Genomic DNA, 19,622 nt, shown 5'->3' on the forward strand with positions numbered 1-19,622 from the left:
GGCCCATTTTTGATAGTTGCAGGAAACTGAAACAGTGGCTGTGGCAACAGCATGTTTGAAGAGAAATGCTCCCTGTAGAAGGGGAAACTTGGTAATGCTACTTGTTGTTGATGTATGTGCTACCATGTGATTCTGGACCAATAACCACCTGAGTCTTAATGGAGCTCTGGGTATCTGATTCTTTCACCCCTCTCTTCTCTTCTCAAATCTTTGAAATTTCTATTTGTTATCTACCTTCACAAACCACGTCAAAAGGGTAGGATTCAAATCACTCGGGCTTTTCTATGTAAACTAGTATCGCTACCAAATTCAGAAACAGCCTACTGTTCCTTTCCAGATGCCAAACAGGAGAGAAAATGGAGGCTGTTCACACTTTTTTCACTCTGATTTTCTTACCTCTGCTTGAGCAAATCCTCCACATCTTTGCACATCTTCCTCCCATCCAACAGGCGCTGTACAAGCACCTCGTAGCCAGTGTGGAAAGTGAACTCCTTGCACTGAAGACAGAAAGAGAAACAGTTGAGCTGATTTGTGCGCATAGTTTGCAGGTTTACCAGCCACCTACTGTCAGTCATATGGAGCAGATTAACTTTCTGGGAAGTCCAAATGGACCTTTAGATTTGCCCAGAGCAATGGCAGCTGGGGCAGGGCTAAGGGCACAGGTATGGGTGAGGTTTCTCCGGAGTGCAAATCTGTAAAAGTTTTTATTAAATCAGGGTTGTTTTTTAATACTGAAAAAGTGAAGTGGGTTGTAAATTTTGCTGTGGAAAGCAGCGCTAGCTGTCTTTTTGGGGAAGTCACCTTTAGCGTTGGGTGTGGAATCTATGCAGAGCAGAGATGTATAGTAGCTCTTAAGAACAGAAGCTCCTCTTCCCATACGTTTTCTAAAAAGAATGATCAGAGTCAACTCACTGCCACAGGACTCTCAGTAAGACAGTGACCTGCTGTCTAGATGCTAGTGGAGAAGTGAAGGAATCTTGTGCTAGTGCGAATATCAATACATGGGGTAGTGGTTGCGCCACTTGGTCACTGGTGGGTGTTTTAATGGGAGGATTCATAGCACAAGGAGACAGTTTGCTGCTAGACAACACTTGGGTTCTAGGTGTGCTGTTAGGTTTTCCTTTGGGATGGCTGTAACAGCTCTTCTCATTGTTTGAATCAGTCTGGTGTAAATTCAACATGACGGGGTTTAAAAAAAAAAAAAAAATTAGAACATAAGCATGTGGAGAGCTTGGGAACGTGGATCTGCAGGAAACTGCAAGTCTGTGTTTCTGAGACACTTGCCAATGAGTGCTCCTTCCCTTGCTTTTGCATTCATCACCCAATCTCCTGTGCAATACAGGGGATTTGCTTGTGCCTTTGGGTATTTTTGCAGCCTGTCCTGCCCCATGTAGCAAACGGAGCCAGGCAAAGCGATCTGCAATTTCCAGCCAGCCACACCAGACAGGCGAGGTCATGGAGCCGGGTGGAGTTTGCTGCCCCAAAGCCAGGGCTCTTATCTCCAGCCGGGGCTCTGCACGCTCTGCAGCTCAGGGCCATGTTCCTCTGCGGTGGTCTAGGACTGCAGTTCCCTCCCCATCACACAAGTTCATGCGTCAGGCTTGTCCCTGTCCACGTGATCCATCAGAGCATACCCCCATGCATCTCAGACAAAAATATCTGAGTAATGAGAAGAAAAGCAATTAGTCTTGCACTTCTTTCATCTTTCTACCAACTTCCAGGTTGCACTGCAGCAATGGTAAATCAGTCACAAGGAAGCCAGGGCTGCTGAGGAAATGCTGGGAGCCCAGAAAAGGAAGGGAATAAAGTTGTGACGTACTCTGAGTGTGGCACTGGGAGAGGATTTCTGTGTTCTGCTCCTGGTCCTCCCACTGACTCACAATGGGGTTGGGACAAGCCATTTTTACTTTGAGAGCCTCAGTTAACCAATACATAGTGGGAATGTTATTGAAAACGTAGTGGTGAATGTTATCTGAGCTTTATGTTAGAGCATTATGGTAAAATCACGGACTGTGTAACCATAAAGAGAATGAATATGTTCCATCCCTCAAGCAGTTTATGTACAATACAAGTACTTATATATGAACTGAATACAGTTTGTACATCTATCCACTGTCCCCAAAGCAATTATCATTTAATAAATGCATTAGTGTGTTGCTTTCCACTATGAGTGTGAAGAAGACAGCTGTTTAAGTTTTGGGACTCAGGGAGGATCCTCTGGCAAGCAACTGTTGGACACTTGAGTTTGCAGCTTTGCTTCCTTATTGCTGGGACTGGAGAGGAATAGGGTGAGCTCTGGGGATGCTTTTTCAAGAGCAGGGATAAATTTCTGCAGACAACCTTTGTAAACCTAGAGGTTGTAGTAACATTTCCGGCGCTACGGTTTCTTGACAGCAGTAATTCCTTCTTCTCTAATGGACACACTTATCGTGAGCAGTGGGGAGAAAGGAAAGACAGTAGGATAATGGTTCACAAGAGACATAGACAAATGCCCCTACCAGCAAAGTGTCTGTGCTATAGAGCCAGGCAAGATAATAATGTAGATAAAAGAAGATGGAGAGGGTGCCATGGATCCACTGTTATCACTGTTGCAACCACAGGAAAATTATAGGATTACATATGCTGATCTGATGTATATGATCACACCTTAAGAAACAGGATCTCAAAAAAACAAAACATCAGTTTTCCTAATGTTTCCAAGGGCAAGTTACACACACACATCCCAGGGAGGGATCCTGCTGTGAGATAAATGAAAAGAAGCAAGTTTCTGCCATTCATAGAGGAAAGTAGGAAAGGTTCTTGATAATACCCTGGCAATGGACTGTCACTTCCCCCTCTTGCTTTTTTTGGGGACATCTCAATAGCAGAAGGCATTGCTGCTGTAAAAAAAATCTCATTAATTGCTCCTTCTGCCTGGCAGAAACCACTCTAGTTAGACACTCCACAACCAACTCACAGCCTAAGAATTTTGATTGTATACTTCCAGATGCAATTAACTACATCCCATAGCTGTGTACACAGCTTCCTTGTCACAAAAATGCTGCCCAGAGGTAAGTGAAAGTATCATACGGGTTTGTATCACCCCAGCAGTCAGGCATACTGCCACAAGCAACAAACAGACAGTGGTAAGTGCGCTGTAAAGTTACTCTGCTGCTTCTGTTCAACATATCTGTTTGTTTAGTAAATGCTAAAACTCATTTAGTGTCTTCCCCACCTCTTTTAAACTGGTGCAGTTGCTGTAATGAAAGGATCACAAATTCTGTATGTCTGAGAGAACCACTTATTAAATTTCCTAAATGGAGAACACAGCACCAGCTCGTTATCAACCCAAAAACACTCACACAAACACAACAGGGTGCCGGGGGTCAGCCTGCTGACCAGCGACCCTTCTGGTCTTCAACAAGACTGCAGCGGACCTAATGGACTCAATTCAGCCATTTGGACGTCTTGCTCTCAGCCATAAAAATGCAAGGGGAAGAAGCAATACTATATTAAAAACTGCATCAAAGTTCACTCTGTCTTGGTGACCAAGAAAATTAATTTTTCAGCATGTCTAACAAGATACTCTCACAGCCTGAGTTAAAGGATCCTTTGTAAGCTACACTGCCCCAGGTAGCACAGCCATGCAGTCTTGTTGGAGCTCTGCAAACAGGCTTGCCTCCAGGACATGCACCAGCATTTTTACTGGCACTAATGCAAAGGGAACAGGTTAGTGCTGCTTGCTTCCCACTGCTCACGACAGATTCTGTGCGCCATCTTTTGCCTTCCTACTTCTTTACTTCAATGAATTTAGAAGTGCAAAAGCCAGATTTTGCTCATTGTAACTATAGGAATATTTTAGCCATTAATGCATATAGAAAGATACCTGTTTAAATGTGAAATCTGTAATAGGACTTGCACATTCCTAGATCACAGGCTTTCTACGAAGCAGGGTATGGGAGTAGTGTTCTCACCATTCACTCTGTGCACTTGCATGCGTGTGTGTATGCTGAGTGCAAATGGCCAGTGCCTTACTCAATAGTTTGGCTTGCTTTGTGTTGCCTACTAACACGAGTAAGATTTGAACTTGTTAAAAATGGAGCCACTGCAGCTGCATCTGAAGGAGAGCTGGAATCTCCTCTGATGGATGCATCAGTTCCTGCCTGCTAGATTCATCTGGGCTTTGTCCCTGTGGCTGACCTTTGTATAAGGATTTGGCTCCACCTAAATGCAGGTCTAAAAAGGACTTCCTACTACAGGAAATCGTTTAATCTTTCTTCATTTTGGGGGGATCCATCTGAAAATTTGCTTTATTGTCCTCGCTATGTGTTCCTGAAGAATGTGGAAGCCATATTTGAGAAACCACAGCATCTGAAATTTAAATCAGGGCTACCTCAGCCTCCCAGGGAGCAGATCTGGCTGTGGTGTAAATAGCGTGCGCCACTAGCATGTCAGGGGTTCCGGCAGGGAGGGAGAGGAGACATAGCCAGGTGACAGTCCAGGTTTAGACAAGTTTAAGCTGCTATTGATGCTCAACCTGCAATGTTGTTTCTTAATTTCCAACCACAATGTAGCCGTAAATCATTTAGGCCCAAGTTTACTTACACAAACATTTCCCTTTCATTTCAACAGCTCTTTTTCTTCTTTCATGTGTTGTACAACTGCATCCTCTCTCAACCTTTTCTTAAGTCTAAACAAACCTCCTTTGTCCTTTCCTGGGATACTGTTTTTTCATTCCATTGATTCCCATGTGTTCTATAGTACCTGTTCAAGGCTGAATAAATCCCTATGGGACAAGGATGATGCTCTGCTACTCCAGTAAAGTCTAACTGATGCTTTGTACCATGACATTAATGTCCATTCTCTAAGAAACACTTCTGATACATCCGAGGATTTTATTTGCTTTCTTCTGCTGTCAAATCATACCAGTGGCACCTAACTGATCTACAATCTATTGATATACCTGCAATTTTCTCCTCTCCTGCAATTTTACTTAATGAGGTCCCAGAGTGTATCGGACCTTTTTGCTACTGATCTCTTACTCTCATTTTGCACCTTGAAACATTAATTTTATCTGCTTTCTCTTACCCTAGGCTTGAAGGTTATCAGATACCTCCTGTACAATATTTCATTCTACCCATTTGTTTCAGCAACAGCTATTTCCAGCCCATCCTTAATGTCTTATGCCGGTATCTGCAATGAATACACTGAAAAAAACCAATCCTGAGACCAGCTCTCGAGAACCCTTCCTCCAGCTCAGGCATTTCCATTTCAGCACAAGCCACCAGTGTCTCCCCCAGAATGGGGTCCTTGCCCACTTTACAGTTGTTCTCCTGCTGTGTCTGTTCGGTCCTGGTTTGTTTTTCTTTAATTTCCTAAGAATTTCCTGTGTAGCACCATAACAGACACCACATTTGCTTTGTCCAGACAATCAAGACAGCAAGATTGTATCAAGTGAAACAACTATCTAGCCCTGATAAGCTGTCTTGCCTTTATTCTATTTTCCATTTACCATTTTGTGTTATAATTAGCATTTGCATTGAATGGTTTTGCAAAGGCTGTTAAAGTCACACTACTCAGCTAGTGCTTGCGCACCTCTCAGTTGGGACTTTGTGATGATTATAAGAATTAATGAATAGTCAAAGAACTATTTTATTTTTTTAAGAACTAGAAAAAATGCTTTAATTAATAAATGTATTCATTAAATATGTAAAACATAATTTGTTTATAATAAAATCTAGGCAGTTACTTGAAAGAGGGTGATTTGAATCACCACCAGTAATTTGTCTCATTGCCAAGACAGTGATTCTGCTTAGTCAAAGCATGTGCAACTGTGAGAGAGGATTTACTCATTCTCATTTTAATAAAAAGGATTAGTTAATCTGCGTTGTCCAGCAGACCTATAATCACTCGTAAGGAAGTGTTTGACAAAGGGATTTCAGTGTTGCACGCAGATTCGTATAGTCCTGAGATTCATCCACTAATACTTAACGTGCATGTTGGTCTCTGCCCTGGAGCCTGGGGTTTTCTTCTCATGGGGAGAATCACAGCTAATGGAGAGGCACCATCTCCTCTTCCCATTTACAAAAGTTGCTTCCCTCCAGTGCAATGAGCAACACTGTTCCCTCCAGAGATGAGAGAAATGTGAAAGGGAGCATATGACTGAAAAACACAAATTTTATTCTCTAGTTTAACCAGAACAGCTTTTCCTAGAACACTTGAAAGGAGGTGTGGAGGACTGCAAGCAGAGATGTTGACAGTAAACACACTGGGATACACTTTCTTCTTTCCATTTCTTTTTTCCTCTGTGGCTCAACGATGCTGCTCCCTCACATTAGCACTTTACTAAAGAGATAGGTGCCTTGAGACTGCACCTTTCCATCTGGTGGAACTTCTAAGTTTCTCCATAGGCAATTACGCAGGTAAACATCAGGAGTTAATTGTGGGAAAGATTATTCATGGCTGGCTCTGAGCTGGTTTCTGCAGCCATGAGGGAGAGGCTCGGAGGATTTTGGTTTGGTAACCAAAGGCTGCAAGCGGGAGGGCTGATGGTGTCGGTTCCCTGCCCAGAGGCTAGAAAGTTCAGTATGAAGATAGCTGGGAGGTGACAGTTTCTTCTTACCTCCTGGTGGCACAAAGCTAAGTCTTGTGTCTTTAACTAGCTGAGAATCAGCCTTACAGCACATCTCTTCTCTGAGCCTTGTGCTGCCAGGTGCTCAGAGGGTACTGCAAGGCTTTTTGAAGAGCAAGCATCTACGTTTTGAAGTCACAAGGGTACTATTGCAATAATACCAAGTAGGAAAGACTAAGATGCTTGACTGGTTACTGAAGTATGGTTTTGGTAAATAGGTATTACAATGGACTGAACTGAAGCAAAAATACCCAGGCTTGTGTGCAAAGCGCTCGCTAAATTGTACGTCCTTGCATATCCGACTACTAATATTCAGAATGTGACGTGAATTGATCAAGTCATTGCAGTTGTGCTGTAGGAACTGTGGGCTCTTCTGTTGTGGCTGGTTTTCTTGGAACATTTCTTACACCACCCTGGGACCTGGCTTGCCCACCCAGAACTTTATTGAGAGGCAGTTTACATACCACAATTCATACCTCTGCCTCCTCCTGCAGGATAAACTGGCTTGTCAGCAGCTTAGCATCTCAGCTGCTTTGCGGCTGAAGTTGTGTGTCCTGTTTGGTAGGTGCCACTGCAGCTCCACCTCAGCTTGCTACATTGCTCAGGGGAGCTGCAGTTCTGGCTGTCAGCAAAAAAGGCCTCTTCCCCCGCGCCTCCAGCTGCAAAGCCTGCTCGCTTGCCTTTCGCAAGGAACTACGTCCTAGGTGGTATACAGGGAGAATAACCCCCAGGACACAGCACGGCAACAACACTACGCTGACAGGGGAAGAAGGGCTGGAACAGAAAAAAACTATGGAGCAGACATCTGGTGTATTGCTTGTTATGTGGCAGGACAGTGCTGAGCTACCCTGGTGATAAAGACAGTATCAAAATCTGCACGTTAAGTGGTTTGCACATCTAAGGTGGGCCTCACTGCAAGCAGTAGTGGTACGAGCACTGACAGTTATAGCATAGCTATCAAGTATTCTTTTAGCCTAATGATCCTTCATATAGGAATTATTTGAGATGTATTATCTGCAAATAATAAAAAAATCTTAAAAAAAACCCCTACTTTTTCTTAAGTTTGAAAAGATTTAGCTATAAAAGTGTGTTCTTTGTCTTTGTTCTTAATGGTATTTTCCCAAGGCTTTTATCAGAAGTATTATAAAGATGGGTTTTGGACTGAAAATGATAAATGTTGCTAAATCACCTAAATAAGGTGTTCATACAGATTTTCAAAAGAGAAAAAAAATTGAAACTGAATCTGTTATGAGTATCTTCGGAATTTTTTTCAAATCAAACTTTTTTTTTGCATCATAGCTTATCTTGTTTAGCTAAGGTAAGCCCTTGACAACTCCAGTAAAATAAAAACTTAAGATTCATTTTTCCAGGTTCAAAAATGAAATAACTACCGGTATGAGGAGGAAGTTTAGAGAGAACAGGGGATAGTGTGTTTTGAACAAGCATCATTCTGCCAACATCTTTTTCAACTGTCAGAAAGAAATACTTTCTGCCCACAGTTGTATCATACATGGTATCTCAGTCCTGGATTGAAAGTAAGTTGTTCCGACTGAGTGATATCTATGAATTATATCATTGCATCATACCAATGTGTCTTGGCACCGCTTTATAAGAGTGTTGCTTGATCTCAATCTCTTGATCTGCTAGTCTCCTTGTCAAGGGCTCAGTCAAGGGCTGGGTATTTACTGTAGGTGAGTAGCAAACAGATGTAATAGCCAACAGTCAAACAAGATTTATAATCTCAAAGTACATTTGACTGGGCTGGATGTTTTCTGTCATGTCATGGTCTTTCCCTGTAAGTGAATCACTTGCTTTGTGTTTTGTTTTGTTTTGTTTTTTCTTCCCCCTGGGATACTTTAAAACTTCCTACTATTTCTAGGAATATATTCACAAGTGATAACAAGTGTTTTAGGAAGTTTACTGCTCTTCTTCTGTGCTGCTCAAGCTATTCTGAAATAAATAGTGAAATAAAATGCGATAGCAGTAAGCACCACTAATTTGTGTACCTGATGTCCAAGTGACTGTTGAAATCCCTGCTCCAGCTCAGCTGTGATACTAAAGAAGGGTGCCTGGGCTTTACATGGCCCTGGTGCGATAAGAAGTAGTAAGGTATTGCTTCCCGTTACACGAGATGCTGTCCGATTTCTGCTCTACACCAGTGAGACATGAAAGAGCCTTTTTTCAAAACAAAACTCAGGTTCTCAGCCTGACCCTCTGCTGCCTTGTCCTGGAAATGTGTTAGGAGCTGAAAACCCAGCTGTGCAACCTAATTAAGAGGTGAGCACATAAATGGCGGAAGGTCATCGGTGTCCAGAACAGAACACTACAGTGGAAGCCTCTAACCGAAACAGTCTCCTTTGACCAATGCTTGGTGTGATATGAGTCCTTTTCTATAAATTTTCATGTCATAACAAACTGGTTAATGATTTTAAAAGCATATGTCCATGCTGCATACTGCTGTACCGTGTAAGAGATCCTTTTTCTTGCTGGCTGGAACTGGTTGGAATGGACGGGAATGTGATGGTTGCTCATGTTTTCCAAGATTGAACTGACTACAGAATTTATACGGACTTAAAAAACCAATACTTTTTTTCCACATAAACAGAAAAAAGCAAGGAAGAGCAGGTGGGCTGGAGATGGCTGTATAACATTTCTGTTATTTCTTGTAAATTCACTCTTTGCACATTAGAAACATAAATGTTTGCTAAGGATGTAGGTGGCTATCTTGGGACTTTTTTGTGATAATTTCAGGAGTTGACTCAGGCATTTTAAGCATGAGGCTTAGTTTGCAATTTCACTGCAGCCTGTTACCTAAATCTGTGATGTAGTAACTTTTCATGGGGAGCAAACAGTATTTATTGCCAGATATAGCATAGATGTGAACCTTGAATGGGGCTTTCAAAAATCAGAAGGAAAAAACCATTTCATTTGTAGCATCCCAATTGCTGAGCTGCTAGATTGCCGTCTTGAGCTTCGCCCTGTAATGAGGTAGGCTAGAGAACTTCAAATGAAAGCGGAGATTCTTATCAGACTTCAATTCTGCAGCAGCTAGGATATTCAGAAATAAATTGAAATTGAGATTTCACAAACTTCACAGTAACATTGCAAAATTGGTGACGTTGAGCAAACCAGTAGCTTCCCAGTGATTTTTTGCTCTCTATGACATTGCGGGTTTTCTCTGAGAAGGAAATGGTTGTTTTAGAGTTCTGCTGACAAGGGGAATTTGCTCCTCAGCTTCCTGAGCCCTCGTCCTCCTCACTGGCGTCCTGGACTGCTCATGTGTTATGTATTAGGCATTCTCATAGTCACAGCGTGTTGTTTGGCTCTCTTCACGTTTTAATCACCCCATGATTTGCATAGCTACAAAGTGACAGCTGCACAAAAGCCTTCTTAACTTTTGCAGGTGGTTTGTTGGCTGGCAGGCTAATGGTGCACAGGGAACAGACTTGGAAAGTCTCGATTACAGTCTAATAAAAGGAATCTGTACTTATTACTTCCATTTTAGCTTCCCTTCTTAATACTTTAATTAAATAATACTCTGAGCATGTGCAACATTTCCTGAGGAAATAAAAATGTAGCTTAATTCTTGCTCTCTTTGTAAAAAGCGCAAGATTTTATGGTGGTTTTGTTTTGTTCTTTTGTTCTTTGTATAGCAGTGGTTTTACATCTCATAACATGATTAATCACAAAATCAGTCCTCCAAGCGTTAGCCAGAGGACCGGAGAATGTGACAGTGATCTCTGAACTTTCATCTTTCAAACATTACATGGAAGGAGCTTTGCCTTTTGGAAGCCAGAAATAGAGCTTCAGAGACATGCCACAGTATCACCTTCTTTCAACTGCCCATCTGCCCGTGTCTCATAATGTCTCAATTCAGAAAGCTTCCACAAAGGGCATGAGCAAAGTCAGGAAACAGAAACTTTGTGCCATCCTTTTTCACAAGAACACCTACTTCGTACTGACTTGGAGAAGAGCATCTCTTTTAATTTTGAGATGCTGTCATTTCTTGTTTTATTCCCAGTGTCTTGTATTGTAAAGCAGCCAGGGAAAACAATGCGCCCTCTCTTGAATTGCACATATTCTACCAGGTTGAGATCATGCTTTTATTTCCCTATTTCCACTAGTTTTCACTGACTTCAGCCTTGACCTGAAGTTCCTGCAGGTGGGGGTCTCAGGATGCTCCTACCGCCTTCAGGACGTTGCATGCTCCTACTGCGCAGCTCTTCAGACCCCTGGTGCTTCTGTGCTAGGAAAATGAGAAAGGGGCCAGCAGCCAGATGTGCATCACAAGAAAAAGCGTGGCAAAAAGCTAGGAATCCATTCAGGAAATTTGGATATAACGAACTTCTGGAACACCTTTGTGATGGGGATAGTGAGAAATGGGACAGGAGGAAGAAAAATCCCTCACTAGTTTTAAATCGGAGCTTGATGTGGTTATATGACACAAGCTTGAGGTGGCGGCATCCCTTTATATTTTCTCCATGTTGTGACTTTAGACAACAGCTAAATCCATAAATTAAGGTGGCCTCTTCCCAGGAGCCAACAGAGAGGCCTGAAGTGAGCATTTGCACCTGCCTCTCATAAGGCATAGCACTGTTTTGCCACGGTGCCTTCCGGAGTCCAATAGATAAATGCATCAGTGGTGAAATCAGGCGTTGCTTCAATCTCTTATTGAATAATATTAGCTACACAAGAGAAACTGGAAGTAAAATAAGGAGAAATAGAATCTTAAAAGTAGAGGATACTTGTGTATTATACAAAATAATGGTCAGAGTTTATTTTTGTTTCTATTCCTCTTTAGTTCATCTGCTTGCAGGTCTCTTCTCTTTTATAAGAGATCCTCTCCTCCTGCGGACACTGTGGACTCAGTCACAGACCGCTGTGAGCAGAGCAACTTGTGACTTGCTCACGACAGAGACAATTGTTCAGAAGGTCACGTAGAGCCACTGGAACCAGACCTGCTTAGCTGGTACATTAATTCATTAAAAAAAGCTGTGTGCCTTTCTCCTCCCTGTCTTAGAATTGTTTCCTGTTAGTCCTGAAAAAGGCACTAAATACAACATACTGCTGCACCCACGCTCTCTGCTTTCCCTATAAGGTGAGCCAGGCATTTTTAGTGGTCTTTCTTGGCACGTAGGGAAGGGTAAAGCTTCAGGAAATCTTCCCAGAGTCTTGGTGTACAAGGAGAATGAATTAAGGTTTAGTTCATTTCTTAGTGAGGATTATTCTGATAGCTGCATAGTACAGTTTCCATTTTACAAGAGATTTTCACCACCTAAATACTCATTTTCAACATATCCTGTTACTCAATATGATGCAACATATTCTTACACTCCATTAGTATGCTGTATCACAAAGTCCTGGGGAATTGTGCGATCCAACAGAACAAAATCAACTTCAGGCTTTTAGAAATTCTTAGAAGTGTGTGAGTGGGTCATTTAAGTAAAGTCAAGCAGTTTGTCTATGTGGGACAACTGTGCCAGTATTACATTTCCTTCTGGGAGGCATTTCTCTGTGCTTGCTCCCACTTGCATAAATGTCTCTCCTGCCTGATACAAAAATAATTAAAAATAGATTAATTCTGGTTTTTTTAGGAATTGCTGAATCAATGAGGTATTTAGCTGGATGTACCCCCTTTCTGCTGCAAGCTCCTAGGGTATAGGAAATGGGCAAGATCTACGTAAGTGGGTGCACACTAAGGGATTGCACCAGCATAGTTACTTTTGAAATCTTTGAGCTGTTAAAACTGTTGCATCAGCCCGACTGTCATGCACAGGGTGTCCGTTCACTCAAAACTGCCTTGTCTTTTAACCAGCAAGAATAAAATTCTTGTTCTACCTGCAAAGAGCCTCAGCGTTATCCGCCTTAGGAGTGTTTTATGTTCCCATGAGCTTCTCTCGTACGAAATGAACTACTATCGCTCCTAGAGCAGGGTGGGAAACAGTTTTCTTGACCTGCAAATTTATGTAAGATTTTAGAAGTCCACATTTCACCTCTTGACAACAACAGCAACAGAAAACAACAACAACAACAAAAAAATGACATTCACATTGAGATAAAGAAGAAACTTGCTCTGAATCAGGCAGATCTGATTGAGACATCCCACTGCCTAAGCTGGCACATGATCCACCATCTGCTGACTATATAGGGAAGAGGAATTTTATTCTAATCTCTCCTTTCTCTAGCTGTTTTTCTTGTGGATGAATCTACTAGAGCAGAGGGAAGGCATGCCTGGGCTCCAGGCTGCGGGTAGGGTAGACTGTGGGCAATGAAAGCTCCAGCTCCTGTTCCAGACTACATCTCCCCCTGCAGAGCTCCCAGCACCCCAGAGGGCTGGGTTTTATGAAGTTGGTCGCCTCTTCCCCTTTTTGGTTAGAAATTTCACCTTAAACCTCCATCTCCAGAGGAAGCCTTTACCAGATGTGAACTTTTTTGTCAAAATCCAGCTTTATCTTCCAAAACACCTCCCCTACTTCCAATAAAACTGTGTTCTTCCACAAAAAAAAGGTTTTGTCAAAAACACAAGTCCTAACCAAATGTGTGGCTGGGGCCTTTCAATGGCAGGTGCCTCCTTTCCTTCTGGTGCTCCTGGGGATTTCCATCCCATGGAGCAGCAGTCCCCAGGGCTGTTCATCAGTCCTGACTTGTTAATAACCCTTCAGTAATTACAGCACCTATTGCAAATAGCATGAAGCGATGAGACTCAGACCTCAGTGTTGTTGACTGCCTATTTTCTTTATTCCTTAGCCCCACCCTTTATTTTTTATTTTTCTTTCCTTTTAGGAATTGAGACAGACAAATTGAGAGCAGCACCAAATAGCACCTCGGTTTGAAAAGTTGTTACTTTAAAGGAAAAAAAAGGTTGTGTTTCTCTATTTATTTGCTCTGAATGGAACAGCAGAAGCTGGTATCTCTAAGCTCGCCCAAGCAGGTCAGTTTTCACTTCATTCTCAAGACTAAGAGTAAATAGCTGTTGCCTTTCATTTCAAGGAAAAATGAAGTTGCACCAAGAGTGTTTACCAAGAGCTACGTAGATTTTCAATTCCTCAGTCTTGTTCAGTAAGATTTTTCCACTACTTTGAAGAAGCAGTAAACTCCATTTACAGTAAGGGAGCAATTCTTTGGGGAACTGCAAAGCTGTTAGGATATAGATGCATATTTTCAGCATAGTTTTTCTTAATCTTTACACCCTGAGCAATGCTGAGTGAGCGCTGTGCAGAGCCGTGCCCCCCAGCTCTCACCTCATCCCAGCTTCAAATCCCCAAGTTCTTACTGAACAACACAGTGAACTTTCCACGTTATTGAACTGTGACTGCTGAGAAAAGTTTTATTACAAAACCTAGATTAAGCAGGAGATGAAACAAATGTTTTCTGTGCCATCTGCCAGCCAGAATCTACCTTGCTGCAGTATGGCATGAAAACAAAATCAGAAAAAGGTCTTTTTAAACTAAAAGCAGCTGAAGAATAACCAAAAAAAAAAAAAAAAAAAAATCTGTTTATGAAGCAACCTAATTTGCCTTCCATACAAGTATGCAATGAGTGTAACTGGATTGAAATTCAGTCTTCCACTGCACCTGCAAAGCAACACAAGGTCGGTCTCCCCAGTGACTGTAAACTTTGAAGAAAGAGAAGCGGTGCAACTCTGCGCTGCTGCATTGCAGGAGCGCAAGCCTTGAGGGAGGAAAGAGATGGGTTATGAATCACCCTGTCCTGCAAGGAAAAATATATGTTGAAATGAGATTCACAGGGAGAATCTGAGATTCACCCTGGAGAATCTGTAGTGGGAGGAGAGGCTGAGAGCTGGGATTGCTCAGCCTGCAGAAGAGATGGCTCAGTATGTATAAATACCTGGTGGGAGGGAGTAGGGGAGACAGAGCCAGGACTTCTCAGTGGTACCCAGTGACAGGGCAAGAGGCAATGGGCACAAACTGAAATTCAAGAAGTCCTATTTAAGGAGAAGAAGGTTTTTTGGTGTAAGGGTGGTGAGACCCTGCAACAGTTTGCCCAGAGGCGTTGTGGAGTCTCCATCTTTGGAGATACGCAAAACATGGTGGTGGACAAGCTGCTGTAGCTGGCCCTGCGCTGAGCAGGGAGCTGGCTGGACGATCTCCAGAGGCCCCTTCCAAACTCAGCTATTCTGTGACTCTACCATCAGAAAATGCACCTCAAGAGGCTGCTTTAGCAAACCAGAGGACACCCTCTTTGATCTTTGCGTGAAGTGCTGTTACAGATCCACAGGATCCGTTTCAAGCCGTGTGGAACAAATACTCGTTTAACTCTAGGAGGTGTTCATTAGACCTGTCTGTGTACATGCGGGTGAAAAGAGAGTCGATGACTCACCCATTCCATATTTAAAATGCATATCCATGGCACAGTTAAAGTTGGCATAAATAAGAATCCTCCATTTCTGTGGGCCCAAGCAAAACCAAACAACATTTGTAGAGCAGGACAGATCAAAACAAACCAGACATAACTGTGTAAAAATATTAACAAAATTGTCACAGTGACTTCATCAATCAACCAGTTTAAGCAGTCAAAACCCCTAGATAAGCACTTAGTTGCAGCATGGTCATCAGAAAATGTTAATAAAATATAATTACTTCACTGTCTAATTATTTTCAGTCACTGACCTAAAATGAGCTTGCCAGAAACCCATTCATCTACCTGGTCTGGAAAGCCTTCTGCGGCCTTAGGACCAGGCAACTGCATTTAAACCTCCCCCAGATACTCTTCCTCCTCGTAGGGAAGATGCTCAGCCTGATGTGCCACGTGCAGGCAATAGCTGAGCATATAACTAAAAGATGCAAACACAAAACTCTAGTCCTTCCCTTTGAGCTCATCACCAAGGAAATGAACCACCCCGAATATGCTGTGCTTGGTTCCTCACACGCCCTCCTTGGTGCTGTTGTAGGAATATGGGAGATGGAAGTAGCCATTGACAGGTTTGCGTTGCTATCAGTATCTGTGCTGGGAGCGTTAGTTCATTTGAGCTTCATTTTAGCTGTTGTGCTCTGCTCAGAAGGGATTTGTGAAGCACCAGTGTTTCCATGGCCACAACAACTAATCAGGTTTTCTACTTGTGATTTCCTGTGGTTTCAATGACTGTTGTGAGATTGCACCCCCCTTCATGGGTGCTTCTCATTGCCCCAGTGAGCTCCGCGTCCTTCCCAGGTCCGCTGGGAGAATGTAGGAAGAAATTACATGTGAAAAAAGGACAGCCTCTTCCGTGGAGACGAAGTTGACCTCACAATAAATACAGACATCAGCTGGGCAATCCGTTCAGCTTTTCCGAGTTGGTTCCCCCTTTATTCTCCATTTCCACACACATCCACCAGTGGTGACTTGCCCTGGATGTAAGCAGGGCCACAGCCATACATCTGCCTTGTGTCACACTTTCTGCAGTCTGGAGAGATGCAGTACGTACCGACACCAGCGCCTGGCTGTCTGCGCACCCATGTGTGGTGAGATTATTTATTTTACTTTGCCTTGTGTCAGTAGATACAGGTGCAACTGGTGCAATCCAATTCAAATGAAACTTGGTGGGGAACCACTTGCAAAGCCGAGATGCCAGCATGAAAGGTATGGCAGCCACGTCCTCGCCTGCCTGCGCTCAGCCGTGCCTCGGGCGCAGGGGCTGGCAGGAGCCCTCGCCAGCCCCGGTTCCTCCCTCCCGACGAACCTGCCCAGTCTCACTTCCTCCTCACAGACCTGCTTCAAAACAACAGGCCCTGCAAAACCTAACCTACAGGAAAGCAAGGTAGCTCCTGATATAAAAGACTTCCTTTTCTGAGTAGAACAGTTGATATTGTATTTCTTCAGTACATTGCCTAGTAAGTCTAGAAAATAGTTTTACAGTGACTTTTATAGTCATCTCTGCACTCTTGTACCACAGTCAAGAGTCTCATTAGAAGTTAAATTATTTATGAAACTAATGACATCTTTTTTGGCATATATAATACACCATTGTGTGAAAAAGCTACAGTAACAGTTGAGAGGGTCACCTATGAAGTCAACTTTGCATTGAACCTGATGTAGAATATAGCCTGAAGTCAAACAAGAAAGATTAAGAAAGAATCTTTGTTTGTAACAGGCTCTTTATCTTAAGCACTTCCACAGCTCCCACTGCTGTAGCGTCTGACCATAATCAGGGGTATTGCATAGGCAGGAACGTGGTAACGAGAAGTCCACAGCAGGGCAGGGAGGCAAATCTTGCTATCTCATTTTCAAGGCCTGCTTGAATCTCAGTTTCAAGGTGTGAAACTTCCAGTGTAGTACTATCACTGCTACATTTAATAAGGGAAAAGAGAGATTAAGTCACTCCTACATTTAATAGGGGAAAAGAGAGACTAAAACTTAACACCTGTCGTGAGGAACAATGTGCATTTTCCTGGAAGACAGCACACCCTGTTCTTGTGAAGTTTGAGGCACTGTGGGGAGGAATGAATGGTGCTCTTTCTCTGCTAGTTGAGGAAGATCTGCTGCTTTTAGGGTTTGTTTACATATTTTACATTGCGATAGGTACTAAAGAAACTTCTGCCTATCCAAAAGTTTACTGATAGTAAGAGCAGGGAGTTGTTGCTCAGGTATACCTCGTCAAGGTGAATTACAGGGAGGGGGTGCAGCGGTGTCCTTAGGCAGGTCTTAGAGACTGGGGATCTGTATTGAGTGATCTGCTATGGTGCAAATACACTTTTTGGTTTTTAATCATACAGATGGTTTCCATTCAAGGCACAAATCGAATAAAGGAGATAATTGCTCACTGAAGCAAACTGCGCAAATACATTTCCCTCTCACTAATGGGCGTAACAGAACCTTATGAATGCAAAAATAACTGCTGATCTTGTGATTTGGGGGGCAAGCTGTACACTTTTGCCGCATTGTGCAATATCCTCTAAGTTTTCATTTTAAAAGACTTATTATTGCATAGCTAAAACTGCCATCCTGCAACCGGATATATTTCTGCCCTGTTAATCAAGCTCAGCGATACAATGTTTCCAGCCAAACAATATTAAAAACAAAGATGTTTTCCTTTAAGGAAGGTGTTAGCTTCAAAGCTAAGCAAGGATTATAGTCGTGGTAACGTGACTAAGCACAGGAGAGGAGTTTGGGGAAGAAGAGCCATAAAGAACTGGCCTGGCCAGATTGTCAACTGGCGTTAATCGCCCTAACCCTACGCCAGTCCGTGGAGTACACCTGATTTATTGTCACTAAGACTAAGACCTTGAAAAGTAAATATACCAAATGTACCAGTTCTAAAAGTCAGATGGCACGTTTTCAAAGGAAGTCCAGAAATGCAAAAGCTGAAGCTCCCAGGGTAGCACTGTCTTGCAGTTGTGTCCTACCCCATGCATTGGACCGTGCAGTTGGTAGCGGTGTAAAAGAGGAGGCACGGAGAATCTCGTATAGGTGTGGTCAGACACAGTTAGGGTTAACATCAAAATTAACTTTTGCATTTCCTCACTACGTTTTTTTTTTTAAACTGTTCAAATCTAGTACTGGAGTGGGGGTAGGGAGGGCTTCCTGGAAGTGCTGGGAGGAAGGCGGTTTGCTGAAATGTGTTCTTGCGTCTGCTCTAAAGAGAGGGTTTAGCCTGAAGGGCGGGTAGATAGAAAGAAAGCACAAGCAGCAAATACGCCATGGAGGGGCTGTTCTACTTGGTCTGATAGGAAAATGACAGGAAGAATTCATATGCCTTCATGTTTGTCTTTAAGTCAGTCCTAGATGCTGGAAAAATTATTGCCCAGACAAGAGGCAACCACATAACATTGTGTTTACCCACTTCAACTTTGCAATGTTAGAATTTTGTTGGGTTTTTGTTGGTGTTTTTTTTTTTTTTTTCCTTAAAACCGCCACTCCAGAAGCGATTGCAAGAGAACCTCTGATTACCCTTGAGAGCGAAATGACTAGGGTCTTTTTACCTTGTAACTGCAGAGAAAGAGCTTGAAAACAAGACACCAAAAGGTTCTTCAACTGAAAGTCAAATAACAAGAACAAAACATATCTACTTGTTTTCGTATTCGCTGGTTTTAAGACAGTTGGGAGCGTGCAGGCTTAGTTCTCGAGTGTCACTGTTAGTTCTTTCTACCTGTGGTGCTGTATGACTCCTGGGTGCCTACGTGCCTCGTGCCTGCCCTTCTGCCCCTAAAAGCAGGCATGAACTCTGTAGGTAGGTGAGCAACAGCATTTTGCACGCAGCCAGCTAGCCTTGCTCTACAAGCAAACAAGAGACAATTCAGACTGTAATTAGTAACAGTTCACCTGCTCAGGGGACCCACTCCTAAAAATGAGGACACTCATTACAAGCAAGTGCTCTTAGGACTGTGAGACAGACAAACCCCTGTCCCTTTCAAAAGCGGTTTCTGGACCTAGCACAGGAACTGGGAATGTCAGTCCTATTATGTGGACTGGATATATTCTTTACACTGTATCCTTCTGCCTAGGATCAAACACTTCTACTACCAAACAGTATGTTTTTGCTTGGAGACAATTTTTCTCTTTTACTAAACTAAATTTAGAAGACAGAACAGGATTAAATTAGTTTTAAAGTAGATATAGAACTGAGCTGTATTTTAAAAGATTTTTAAATACAGATATATTGAATATAAGAAACATATAGGAAATGCTCACTTACCCAAAATGCATCTTTGAACTGCAGCTGTGTCATTATTATCACTCTGTAGAGGGAGAGGAATCCTTCAGCAAGTTTGTTCTCAGATGAGAGCAGCAGCAGCCACGGCACTGAGCCTTGTTGCTATACTCCAGCCAAAGCAGAAAGTGAAGCACATCCACAGACCTGTCTCTTCTGAAGTCAAGCTGGTGAAAAATAGCATTGGGCAGTTTCAGGCAGCTCAGTGTAATAACCTATGGCTGTGAAGGGACAGAGGGGAAAAAGCTCTTGCTCACACACAGAGACATGCATGCACTCAGCACCCTAACCCCAAACCTGTTTCTCGTCTGGTAAACAGTTAATATTGAAATGAGGAAGCAAGGAGAGGTCAAATGATGTCAGGCT

General features: G+C 42.8%; 1 protein-coding gene across 1 annotated transcript in view; it reads right to left on the reverse strand.

Moving 5' to 3' along the window:
• The window catches only part of PSTPIP1 (proline-serine-threonine phosphatase interacting protein 1), a 55,190-nt gene extending 35,633 nt beyond the window's left edge, over window positions 1–19,557 (reverse strand). The window contains exons 1-2 of the mRNA XM_082321035.1: window positions 19,242–19,557; window positions 397–497 (exon numbers count right to left, since the gene is read on the reverse strand). Coding sequence (XP_082177161.1) covers window positions 397–497; window positions 19,242–19,274 — 134 coding nt within the window. The 5' untranslated portion in view covers window positions 19,275–19,557. The remainder of the gene's footprint in view (window positions 1–396; window positions 498–19,241) is intronic.
• Window positions 19,558–19,622: the final 65 nt, after the last annotated feature.

This window comes from Platalea leucorodia, assembly GCF_965183815.1.
Source record: "Platalea leucorodia genome assembly, chromosome: 9".
NCBI lineage: Eukaryota > Metazoa > Chordata > Aves > Pelecaniformes > Threskiornithidae > Platalea > Platalea leucorodia.